The 13,139-nt window shown below is 38.5% G+C and overlaps 2 protein-coding genes across 2 annotated transcripts in view; one reads left to right on the plus strand and one right to left on the minus strand.

The window, feature by feature from the left end:
- Positions 1-13,139, plus strand: part of Ireb2 (iron responsive element binding protein 2) — a 54,343-nt gene that overhangs the window by 3,753 nt on the left and 37,451 nt on the right. The gene's annotated exons all lie outside the window — the stretch shown is intronic.
- Positions 8,570-8,909, minus strand: LOC101958619 (non-histone chromosomal protein HMG-17). The gene has a single exon (XM_040274010.2). It carries the CDS (start codon positions 8,892-8,894, stop codon positions 8,622-8,624), a length of 273 nt encoding a protein of 90 aa, XP_040129944.2. The 5' UTR covers positions 8,895-8,909; the 3' UTR covers positions 8,570-8,621.

Below are 13,139 nucleotides of genomic sequence, written 5' to 3' on the forward strand. Positions count from 1 at the left end.
TAGATTTTGATAAGCTTAAATATTCTAGACTTCCATGTGCAATACTTTTTTGTGCATTATGAGAAGATTTAGATATTTTAGCATATCTTAGAAAATCCCTGTTTTAGAATTAGATTGCCTTTTAAAAATAAATAGTTCACCCAAATGAAAGCAATTACTTTATATATGTAGTTGCAGTAGCTTATATTGATATGTTAAGAGAGGTTGGTTGTTTTCTTAGTGCCTTGTGTCTTTCACTTACATGTATTTTTTTCCTTCACTGATGAAGAGTTTGCATTAGCTTAGTTTGTTTTTTGTAGTACCAGGGATTGAACATGAGCACTTTACCACTGACTCCAGTATTTTTTATTTTGAGTCAGGGTATCCCTAAGTTACTGAGGTTGGCCTTGAAATTGTGACCCTCCTGCCTCAGTCTTCTGAGTTGCTGGAATTACAGGTGTGCACCAGAGCATCTAGCCTACATCAGTTTTGAAAAACCCTAATTATTTTACATGGGAAAGGTCTTTTATCTTCTTCACAAAAATATCTAGTGATTCTTGTCTGGAAATTTTTTTTAATCCAAATTTTACAGCATAATAGAATATAATTGAGTAGGAATAGTTTCTGTGGCTGGTTTGTGGAAATGTGCCCACTTGAAGACAGCCTGTATTTCTCAAATGTAGGGAATAAAAAACAATAGTAAAATGCACTGAAAGGGATTGATTAGTAAGATAAATATTAAATGGTCTCTTGTGGAAAATGTTCTCTCATGGGCACCTGTATATAATTGTACATGAGCCATCTATATATAATGTAATCCCGGAGTTACCAGAGTTTTTATTATAACCATGATAAATATAATATAAATGCTTCTGAAGCAAACTTGGTTTTTATTTCTGTGAAATCAGTACCCAGTTTTTTTTTGTAGAGTAGTTGTTAGCAGAGGTTTATTAATAGTTACTTAAGTGATTTCTTAGTCATTACTTAGAGGAAATAAAATTTGAAAGAAGAATTGACTTTGGAAAAAAAAAAAACAGCTTCTGGGTGAGAAGTCTTTTGTTTAGCATCAGCACAAAAAATCCTTATTGCTTGTTTAGAGGGACCAGATTGGTTTCACAGACATGTGCTTATAATAGGAAGATACTGCTTTGGTAGTCACCAAGATTCAGGGTCACCGTGTTCTCTGCCCTTTTTCACCTTCTGATGTCTGCCAAGTTGAGAATCAGAGCTATAATGAGTAACTTAGTAAAGGGTATGTTTTCTGTCCTTCATATTTGTTGAGGAAGAAAGATAGTTGAGAACCACTGTTCTAAGTTCCATGTAGGAATGCCCACAGCTTCACAGAAATGAAAACCTGCTGTGCAAGTGACATTAACAAATAGGAGTTTGTGCCAGGTGTGTTGGCGCATGTCTATAATCCCAGCAACTTGGGAGGCTGAGGTGGGAGGATTCCAAGCCAGTTTGTATTAAGTGGTAAAGTGCCCCTGGGTTCAATTGCTGGTGGGGAAAAAAAAAAAAAAAAAGGAAGGAGAAAGCCAAAAAAAACCAAATAGGAGTTTTCCTGACATACCAGAAATCTGGAGATGGGCAGATTGGACTGTGTAGCATGTTCTCTGCAAGGATCTAGGGTTCTACTTTCCATTTTCCTGTCATTTTTTGGTTACAGAATAGCTGTTGCACCTCCAGACATTATGTTCATATTCCAGGCACCTGGAATGGCAAAATAGAAAGGAAATCCCTCCTCAGGGGCTTTTATCTGTTTCACCAAAATGTCAGTGACCACTCTTAGCTTCAAGAAAGCTGAATTGGAGTGGGGGATGTACCTCAGTGGTAGAGAATACTTGTCTAGCATGTGCAAGGCCCTGGGTTAAATCCCCAGTACTGCCAAATATATATGTGTACACACAGTGAGTGGTAGAGTGTTTTAGCTTATACTTTTATGATTTAGAAAGGGAGAAGTGGTCAAGAATGAGTGGTAAGTGAGGTATTATTTACCTCACTAACATAATACCTTTTCTTATCCCCAGCCCCCACCCCCAGAACTGGGGATTGGATCCAGGGATGCTCTGCTACTGAGCTATACTCAAGCCTCTTTTAGTTTTGAGACAGGGTCTCTTGCTAAGTTGATTAGGCTGGCCTTGAACTTACCATCATCCTTCCTCAGCCCTCAGCCTCCCAAATTGCTGGAATTATACGTAAGCACCACCCCACTGCCCTTTTTTTTCCTTTTCTTTTTTAAATTAATTTCTTTAAAAATATGTTTTTAGTTGTCAGTGGACCTTTATTTCATTTATTTATATGTGGTGCTGGAATTGAACTCAATGCCTCACACATACTAGGCAAATGCTCTACCACTTGTGCTATGACTCCAGCCCCCAATTGCCCTTTCTTAATCTGTCTTTAGACAAAATGCAACACAAGTCATTTGATTTCTGCTTTTTGTGCTGCCATTTTATTCTTTTGCCTCCTAGATTTATATTTAAGGTATGGAAGGGGACACGTCATAGACATTGATTACATTTTAATCTTGTGTGATTTCCCTCATAGGTAAGTGCCTTTTTTATGCTCTTGGAGCTGCCTATTTGGCACTCTAGTGCATAACTAGAAGTGTAGAGATTTTTGAATGACTCTTAGGTAGACCCCTGAATTTGACAGTGTTCCTATTTTCAAGGCAGGGAGCAATCCCTGTTGTCTAGAATAGTCTGCTTTTTGAAGGAACTGAGAATGGAATTGCTATTGAACAAAGACATCATGAAGGATGTCAACCATAGAGAATTAGAATGAATGCATTATGGGAAAATGAGTGAATATGCTAGGGGGAAGACATTGGAGAGATTGGCTAGAATAAAATGTTAATTTTAGAGAGTGACTGTTACTGGGCAGTAAGACTTTTAGCTGGTATAAAGCCCCATGTCCCCTCCTTCATAATCTCAGGTCATCTCATTTACCCTTTCTTTTTTCCTTCCCGACTGCTTGCTTTCTTAATCACAATACCCCTCAGTCCTAAAATAGAGTCAGGGCTTGGCATCCATATCATACCCTGTAATCTTTGAAAATCTGCATTTAATATTTTCGAGTTTTTATTGTTTATAAGAGTCACAAAAAGAAGTGAACATTACAGACGGAATGGAAAGTGTGTATATACAAATATATTTAAGCGCTACTTTTAATGAAAATACAGTATATATTGTAACTTTTTTTTTTAAAGCCTAACATCACAAACATCTTTCCAGGTTATTGAAAACAACTATCCCATGCTATCTCTATTTGGTTTCTGAGTCAGGGAGCATGGTTCAGGTAGAAGAGGATATCTGTTCTTCTCTATAGCTTCTAATGGCTGCATAATCTTGCCATTATGAAAATACATCATGATTAGGTTAACAGAATTTTGAATGTTGAGATTGTTACCAACTTTTCTCTATTTATAAATAAGACTAATATATGTCTGTGTTGGTGTGTGTGTGTGTGTGTGTGTGTGCGCGCGCGCGCGCGCGCGCGCGCGCACACATATATAAATAATAGTGTGATGTACATGCACATATCCTCATCCCCTAATATTTTTATTTTGGGGGGCAAGTTTATTATTATATAGAAGATATAGGATTGTTAGTTAGAAGTGTGCTCTTCCTTCCATCCCCCATCACACTTTTATTTTTTGCCTTTACAATACTTTCTATTCCAGTCTTTACCCTGGACTATAAGAAGCAAACACTCAAGTAAAAAAGATGCTGCAGTTTCCAGACATCCAAAGACAACAAAAGAAAACAGGCTTCTTCAGGATCAGAATTTCTGAGCCAGAGGCTATTGTTCTGTTTGTCACTTGAAGGCTCTCTGGTGTCTTTATCCCTGTGTCTTTTACTTCTACCCTAATCTTCTGTCTCCATAGCTCACTTTACTTACTTTGATATTAATTCCCAGTATAACCACTCCTGACCATTCATTCTTCGTTATGACTAGTTTATCAACCAGCTAAGAATGTACCTGTAGGTGTCATTTTTGCCTGTTGTTTTAACCTATATTGATTAGATTTGGTTGGTTTCTGTTGTGGTCCAACGCTAGTTGGAAGGGACACAAGTCCTGTTTTCTGATCTTTTCTGTTGGGCTCTGGAAAGGGCTATGGGTTGGTTAAGCAATGAAACAATTTAATTATAATGTGTTTACATAGTATGTAACTTTCTAAGGATTACCTTTTCCTAACAGTATTCTACATATCATGTACAGCCATACACTCACCATAGCATATTTTGCCCAAGAGTCTGTCTGCTTTTTGATTGTGAAGAAGAGATACCCACTAACTCAAGTGAAGAATGATTGTGATGATATAGACCTCCCAGGCCAATGAAAGTGGCTATCTTAAGAAAGGACCAGAATTGAGTTAACTCTTTATTTTTTTCTCGCAGGGACTTTAGATTTCTGCCCTCTGCCAAGGCTCCAAATGAGTTTCTCATTGGACCTTAGCTCTTAACATCTTTCTGATTCAGTCTATCCTCATTACAAATCATGAGAGATGAATCTAGTTGTCTAGTGTATGACGTTTCATATGAGGCTTTTGGTTATTGACCTGCCGTGGTATTGGCTTTTACTTCAGTGGTAGCCAAGGAGACAGACGACAGGACACTGAGGACTGTCCCTTTCACAACAGCAGTTTGAAGAGGCACTAGGATGTATATCTGTTGTGTTATTTAGTGATGCTGGTTTGTATGTCATCAGTAATGAATGAGAAGAGAATGTGTTTCTGCACCTTCATCAATAAAGTGAGATTACTTTTCTTGTTTTATAAGCCTTAGTAAGCAAAAAACTCTTAAGCATGAAATCTGTTACTACCTTCTTAAACTATCACTGGTAATATATTAAACACACAGAGACACCAGTTTCAGAGCTTATTGGAAGTCAATCCATCTTGCCCAGTTCAACTTAGAAACAGTTCTTTGATTCTAGTCAGACAAAGGAGTGAGTTAACACTGCTGCCAAGGTCTGGTTGGACTACAAGACTTTCTAACAGTTTTCTCATCTTTTCTTCTGGACCTTGACCTTGAATAAGGTTTTCTAGGTTTATCCTATGCCTATTCCATCTAGTTCTTGTCCTAACCACCAGCCTTTCTCAGTCTGAACTCTAAAAGATACCACTATTTCTTGAAGGCCTTTGGCAGGTGCAGAGCATGACTCCAGTCTTTTGAGTGTTTCCAACTTCCTCCAAAAGCCTACTTCCTAGCCCTTGCTGCTTTTATTGTTGCTATTGGTGAATTGAACCCAGGGCCTCATGCATTCTAGGAGTGCACCCTACTTCTGAACCACATCCCCAGCCCTATTTTGTATTTGATTTAGAGACAGAGTCCTCACTGAGTTGCTTAGCCATTTGCTTTTGCTGAGGCTGGCTTTGAACTCATGATCCTCCTGCCTCAGCCTCCTGAGCTGCTGGGATTACAGGTGTGTGGCACCGCACTTGGCTCAGTTTTTAATAACCTATATTTTCCATGATTGATTTCTTCTAAGAGAGGAAACCTTTTGATTTCAAGACCAACACTTTTCCCCTCAATACCATTCTGTTCCCCAGCTTAGTAGCAGTAATAAAACTGCTAGAATTTAATGAGTATTTACTGTATCCAGTTCTGTCAGTTCTCTTATCCACATGGCCAAGGTCTCAGTTTGAACTCTAAAAGATAACACTATTTCTTGAAGGCTTTTGCCACTTTTATATGGTGGCAGAGAAACATGAACAAAAATCTGTGATTTCAAAGCCTATGCTTGTAAAAACCTGTTATACTGGTGATTGCAAACTCATGTTTATAGGAACCAGAGGCAGCATAAACAAGTGAAATGGCTCTGCTGGGAATTGTGGCCAACAGGAGAGCACATACCTTCTAAAAAGGGATGCTACTGAGTTTCAGTGGAAGTTTGAGATCACCATTGTACGATTTTCCAATTTTTAAATTAAGCCAGAAGTTTGGATTTTTATGTAAAAGCAAAATATGTCTTTTAAATATTGGCATTTTAGATTTTAAAATGTTAAAGCTATGCAAACGAAATGTTCAGCCAATATTTTGTGACCTCTGTACTGTGATTTTTAAAATTTTTTTTGTAGTTGTAGATGGACAGAATGCCTTTATTTGTGATGTGTTACTAAGGTCAGACCCAGTGCCTCACATGTGCCGGGCAAGCACTCTGCTTACTGAGCCACAACCCCAGCCCCATGTATTGCTTACTCTCGATAGTAGCCATTTATCCTTAAAGAGTGGGGCCTATGATCTTAGGAGCCCCTCTGTATGTCCTTCATCAACTGCCTCCCATATGAAATAGCAGACCCTCGGGGCTGGAGTTGTAGCTCAGAGGTAGAGCATTTGCCTCGTACATGTGAGGCACTGGGTTCAATTCCCAGCACCACATATAAATAAGCAAATAAATAAAGGTCCATTGATAACTAAAAAATATTTTAAAAAATAGCAGATTTCAACATTTTATTTTTCAGAGCCTGAATCACCTGTTGAATCTTCCACTAAATTATTGTTCAAGGGAGCTGGGGTTGTGGCTCAGCAGTAGAATGCTCGCCTAGCATGTGCGAGGCCCTGGGTTCAATCCTCAGCACCACATTAAAATAAAGATATTGGGTCCAACTACAATTAAAAATTAATATTTTAAAAAATTATTGTTCACAAGGATAACTGTTATCACAAGGATAGCTCATTTCAGAAGAGTGAAAACACAAATTATCATACTTTCCCAATTTAAGTTACCAGCATCTTGGTTCCCACATGGCTTGAGATAGTCTCATTAAGTTGCCTAGGCCACCCTCAAAATTATGATATGCTTACCTTAGTCTCCCAAATCAATGTTGGTTTTTTTTTGTTGTTGTTGTTAGAGATGGACAGAATGCCTTTATTTTACTTGTGTATGGCAAGCTTGAGGGTGTAAAGGTAACTTAGAAGAAAAGATATATTGGGGATTTCAACTATGGTAGTGGTGATAGAAGTAGATAAATTAAAAAGATGGGTGAGAGATGTCAAGGATAATGCCTGTCTTGGCGTTAGCTTCTGGATGGATGGTGGTGCTATTTACTGAGTTAAAAAGCACAAGAGGAGGTGCTAATAAGGGGCAGGGAAAGAGGGAAATCACTGAGTTTAGCTTAGATACTAGTGAATTTGGTAATATATCAATAGATAATCAGGAGACAATTAGATAGGTGGTTTTGGAGTTCAGAAGACTGACCTAAACTGCAGAAAAGTATTTTTTAATTATTGGTGGACAGATAGGTATATTTGAAGCCATAGAAGTAGTATCCTTAGGGAAGACAGTATAGAGTGAGAATTGAGTCTAGATGTGAACTCTAAGGAACTTCTACATTTAAATATCAGGTGGAACCCAAAACAGAGCTTCCACGAAGTGTGAGAAACTGTAAAGGTTCTAACATTTTATCTTCCTTGGAAGTTAATAGGTTAGCCTGACAGTTTCATTGATGTTGGCAGAAGGCGTGCAACTCCTGCATCAAAAGACATGTATGGTTTATTACTCATACAGAGCAACATTCTTAGTGTCTTCATTCGTGTTGGTTTCTTTTTTTTTTTTTTTTTTTAAAGAGAGAGTGAGAGGGGAGAGAGAGAGAGAGAGAGAGAGAGAGAGAGAGAGAGAGAGAGAGAGAGAGAGAATTTTTAATGTTTTATTGTTTAGTTCTCGGCGGACACAACATCTTTGTTGGTATGTGGTGCTGAGGATCGAACCCGGGCCGCACGCATGCCAGGCGAGCGCGCTACCGCTTGAGCCACATCCCCAGCCCCTCGTGTTGGTTTCTTAAGCTCCGTTTTCTTCAGGGTGATTTTTTTTTTTTTCTCCCAAGCCAAAGTGTATCCAGCTTTATTAAAGATACTTTTCATAAACAATCATGGTACTTCAGGCAGGACAGGGGCAGACAATCATTAACAGTATACAACAACTTTCAAACTCCCTTCTTGAATGGACTACCAAAGTCAGAAAGCCACTATAAAACCCAATGAAGTCTTCATTTGATGCTCTGAATAGGGAAAGTTTAGAGTGAGGGTTGACATTTCACATTTAGCATGTTGTTTAACAACTTTTCATAAGCCGACCCTGACTTTCAGGAAATGAAAGGAAAATGGCAAAAATTATTAATCTGAAGATCCACAATCTAGAAAAGGAACTGCTGCTCTTCTGAGGGACACTATTCTCAATGATGTCACTGGAAAGTCCAGATTGCCCCCCCCACACACCAATCATTGGGAATCAGGTTCCAATAGGTCTGAGTTTAGGGGAATTAAGTCTATGCCAATGGCAGAGAGGGACAGGAGGACATACAGATGAGTTTGAGTTTTTCCATAGCACAAGGCATTTGTTCCAAGGTGGCTATGTGTGCCAACATCAGGGAATCCCTTCCTCTTGGGAACAAAGAGGAAGTCTCTCAAAACTAGAAGGGAAAGGTGTTTTCCCCCACAGCAATCCAGCTTTGGAGACATTCTACTAGTGACATATGCTCCTTCCCCCCCAAATCAACAATGAAGTGTTCTGTGTGCTAACAACATAGCTTAAAAAAAAAAAGTAAAACAAAATTCTGCATTTTTATAAAACATGATAAAAAATAGTATTTCAAACTGTACAGTCACCAGAAGTACACAGTTATCAAAAACGCACACACTTCACTTGGCATCTCCAGCACCTTCAGCTTTCTGTGCCTGGTCTGTTTTGGCATCTCCATTTTCTGCAGGGTTATTCCCATCCTTGCCAGTGTCAGCTTTTTCCTTTTTCCGTTTGGGTACCTTCTCTCCCCTCTTTGCAGGGGCCTTTTTAGGCTTGGGCTCTGGCTTTGGAGGAGCAGGTTTGGCAGACAACCTTGCAGATCTTCTCTGTGGTTCGTCTTTCACCTTGGCTTTATCTTCTTTAGCATCCTCTTCAGCCTTTCTCTTGGGCATGGTGGTGACGGTAGCGGGACGCAGGCGCTGGACGCGGGGATGCAGTGGCGTGCAGCTTTGATCGGTCCGGGGGTCGTTCTTGCCTCTTCTTCTTCATACTGCTCCCAGGGTGATGTTGAAGACGGCCAGGCAACACCTATACATGCAGTGGTTACAGAAAAGGAACTGTGACTTAGGGAACCCAAATATTTTATAATGGACAGTAATCTTATCTGCCCTTTGCTGCAGAGGGAGACATTATCTTCTGAAGTTAATCACTGCAGAAAACTTTGAGAATACAGTCTGAAACAAAGGCAGTTATTGCCTCTATTTGCAAGTTATGCAGAAATGTAAGATGAGACATGTAAAAATGGTCCTCAAAGAAGGGTGTTGTAGAAGCCAGTAGAAAAAGTCCACTTTAAGGAGGAATTTGTTAGCCTTGTTGAATATTGTGGAAAGGATATTAGGACTCTACTGAGACCCTCCTTTGTTGGTGTTTTAAGGATGTAAATCAGATTGATGTGGGCTGAGGAATGAATGGAAGGTAGAACAGTACACTTGGGAATATGGATAAGTCTTTCAAAAAACTTGGTTCAAAATTTGAAGATGGCATTTCTGGAATCTTTTTGTTAAACTAGGGCTACAGACTATATATCTTGATGGGACGAATCCAGTTAAACAGTAAATGGCAAAAAGAAGGTGATGATTGACGACTGTGGTCTTAAAATGGTCAGTGGGAATGGGATGCAGAGCTTCTAGAGAGAAGTTGGCATTTAATAGGAGGATTTCTGTATCTCCCTTCTTAACTGGGGAAAGGGTAAATCCACAGACAGCAAGATTTGTGGGTATATAGGAGGAAGCCCAAATAGGAACTATTGGTTTCTGTTAATCTAGGAGATAGGAAGTACTCTGGTTCCTATAGAAGGTAAGTAGAGACTGTTTTAAGGAGAGTGAATGAAGATAGGAAATAATTGTTGTGGAGTGTTGGAAAATAAGTAGATCAGAAAAAGTAGGATTGGATTCTGGGTGAATAGTGAGGACTCAACTCAGGTTATAGTTATGCATTTTTTTAGAGTTTCCCCATCCCCCTTTCTCCTCCTTTACATGGTACTACTATATTGAATTGCCATTTCATAACTCTCTAGAATGGGTATTATATAAAAGATAGTAACAAATGTTGGAGAGGATATGGAAAAATGTAAACTCTCATACTACATTGCTGGTGGAAATATAAAATGGTGCTTCCATTTTTGAAAACAATTTAGCAGTTTCTTAAAAATTTAAGGGATGGCTCAGTGGTCAAGCACTTGTCTAGCCTGGGCAAGACCCTGAGTTTGGCTCCCAGCACCATGAAAAAGGAAAACAAACAAAAATGTTACATATAAATTTGCCATAGGCTGACCTCTAACTTGGGATCCTTTCTCAGTTTTCTGCGTTGCTGAGATTACAGGCATGCACTATACCACCTGGCTTAGTAAAGTCTTTTTTTTTTTTTTTTTTTAAGAACAGTTCTTGAATAGGGAAGTGATATGGAGTGGACCAACTGGAAAAAGAACACAACAACCTGGTTTTGATGTCCCCCCACCCCCTTGGGCAGATAGGTTGAAACAAAGAGGCAAGTTAAATAGGATTTGGGGAACTAAGAAATTGAGCCATATAGAACTATATGGAAAGTACATACAAGCAGGCGTTGACTGAAAGAGGAAATTTAAGTCCTTGTGGTATTGAAGAACAGGCATGAGAGTGGGAATTGGGAAGGTTTAGAAGTTTAGGGAACTTTAAGGTGGTATATTGGAACAGGAGAGTATATGGGGTGGTGTGGGGAGAATGAGGAGGAAGAAAGGGATTAAGGGCCTTCCCTGAACTTTATAGCTGTTCCAGAATCGGGGGTGGGGGATTAATATTGCTAAAAAACAAACCAGAGCATCTGTGTCCATTCTCTCACATCTGCTAGTTTTCTCTTTACTATATAGCTCTTCTACTGAAAAATTCTATGGGTTTACTCTAAGAATTACATGAGATTGCTGCGGATGGTGGCATATGCCTGTAATCCCAGCGACTCAGGAGGCTGAGGCAGGAGGATCACAAATTCAAAACCAGCCTCAGCAATTTAGCAAGGCCCTAAGAAACTCAGCAAGAACCTGTCTCAATAAATAAATAAATAAATAAATCTAGCTGGGAATGTGGCTCAGTGGTTAAGCACCCCTGGGTCCCCTGAGTTTAATTCCCAGTACCAAAAAAAAGTACATAAGCTGATATAAAGCACCTGTTTCTTAGTAGGTCCTAAATAAATAACAGCAGAAGAAGAAGATAACAAACCAAAAGCTTTGTAGTTTAATGCAATAATAGGCATTTATTATCTCTCATAGTCTCTATATATTAGGGATTTCAGAATGACTTAGTTGAGGAGTTCTGGCTCAGGGTCTTTAATGAGATTACAGCCAAATGTTCTGAGGCTGCATTCACCTGAAGGCTAGACAAAGGTAGAGAACCTGTTTCTGAGGGCTCAAGCACATGGCTGGCAGGTGTTGGTGTTCATTGATGATGGAGAGGCCTCAGTTCTTCCCCATATGGGTGTCTCCTAAGGACTACTTAATTGTTTCAAAACAGTCATCTGCTGGCTTCCCCAGAGCAAGTAAGAGAGGAAGACTGAAGCGGAAAAAATGTCCTGGTCTTGAAAATCATACACTCTCATCTCTGCCATACATTGTTGGTCACACTAGCAGAATTGATTCAGAACAGATTTCATGGCAGCATGAATATCAGAAGGCCGACATTAATGATATCATAATATCAGAGACTGACTTCCACGGGATGAAATATGAAATTTTGTTTGGTTGCATCTTTCCTTGCAATAAGTCTCTGTCGTGATTTTGAAATTAGACAAATTTGTGGCAGTGCTTCTTTGTGAAAAAGTGTCTAGTTAACATTTGTGGTTCATTTTTCTCATAGCACTCTTTGGTAATTGCTTTTTAATCTTCAAATAATATAATTTAAAACCCTCACAAAGATTATACCCAAAATAGCAGTCTGTCTTTGGTTATGCTGCTAATTCTTTTATTTTTCTATTTCAGATTTTAGTGAATTTCTGCTATGGAAAATGAGGATTTGATACTTCTACATATATTCATGCATCTCATTCTAATTTATTATCACTGTAAATAATTTTCAGCCAGTCCGTGTAGTCACTGTTGCACATTTCTCATACAATTTTGTATTTTCCTTGTAATTAATGATCTTTTTTGTTTGCTTAGTTTTTAGTATTCTTATCAATAATTTATTTCCAAATTGTTCAAGAGAACTGAACTCCTGTTGGTTATAATCAGGAAATCAATCATTTTTTTCTGTTTTATTGGCAGCATCACCTCTGGACTTTTTTATCTTTTGCTCCATTTGAAACTGATTACACTATGACTTGCACAGCAATTGGGTCTTTAAAGAGTCTTTGCTCTTGGTCCTATGTTGGAGACTTTTTCCTAGATTTCATGATTTTTCTAATTTTGTTTACTGTTTTGTTTTATAGAGCATATCCTCCAGAAGTTTCCTTAGAAGCGTTGCCTGGGAAGTAGATTTTTGAGACCTTACCTGATTATTTAGTAGTTTGCCAGTGTATAAATTTCTGGTCTGGAAATTGTTTTCTATTGGAATTTTAAAGGCATTGCTTCATTGTATTCTAACTTCCCTAAGAAAGCTTAGGCAATCCAGATACCTAGTCTTTGTTTTGGATTGCCTGTCCCCATGTAGATATTTAAGTTACAGCTTTCTCTGTTCTGCTTATTCTGTTACCACTCATCCATGTACTTTGTTTTCCAAAATTGTGTTGGTTTTGCTTTTTCCTTTTTGTTCTTGTGTGTTTACAACATTGCTGTAACTACTTAGTGGGTTTCAGAAGAAAGTAGTGATAATTTGCCATGTTAAACTAGAAATCTGATGACATGCTTTCTGTAAAATACTTTCTTTTTTGTGGTGATAGGGATTGAACCCTGAGGTGCTCTACTACTAAGCTACATTCCTACCCCACCCCCTTTTTAAAATTTTCAAATAGGATCTCACTAAGTTGCTAAGGCTGGCCAGGAGCTTGCCATTCTCTTGCCTCAGCCTCCCAGGTTTGGGATTACAGGTGTATGACATATAAAGAAAAATATTCCTGAGACTTTCAGTATAATTAACCAAATTAAAAAGTTAATCATGTATTAATTTCTTTGATAATATTTTTCTTATTTTCTCAGAATGTTTTATTAAAAATATTTTCCCCTCTAATTCCCT

Source organism: Ictidomys tridecemlineatus, chromosome 5 (genome assembly GCF_052094955.1).
Source record: "Ictidomys tridecemlineatus isolate mIctTri1 chromosome 5, mIctTri1.hap1, whole genome shotgun sequence".
In the NCBI taxonomy this organism is placed as follows: Eukaryota; Metazoa; Chordata; class Mammalia; order Rodentia; family Sciuridae; genus Ictidomys; species Ictidomys tridecemlineatus.

What these genes read in the sequence shown, in the direction of transcription:
- LOC101958619 (XM_040274010.2), bottom strand. Translation starts at nt 8,894, where the DNA reads ATGCCCAAGAGAAAGGCTGAAGAGGATGCTAAAGAAGATAAAGCCAAG.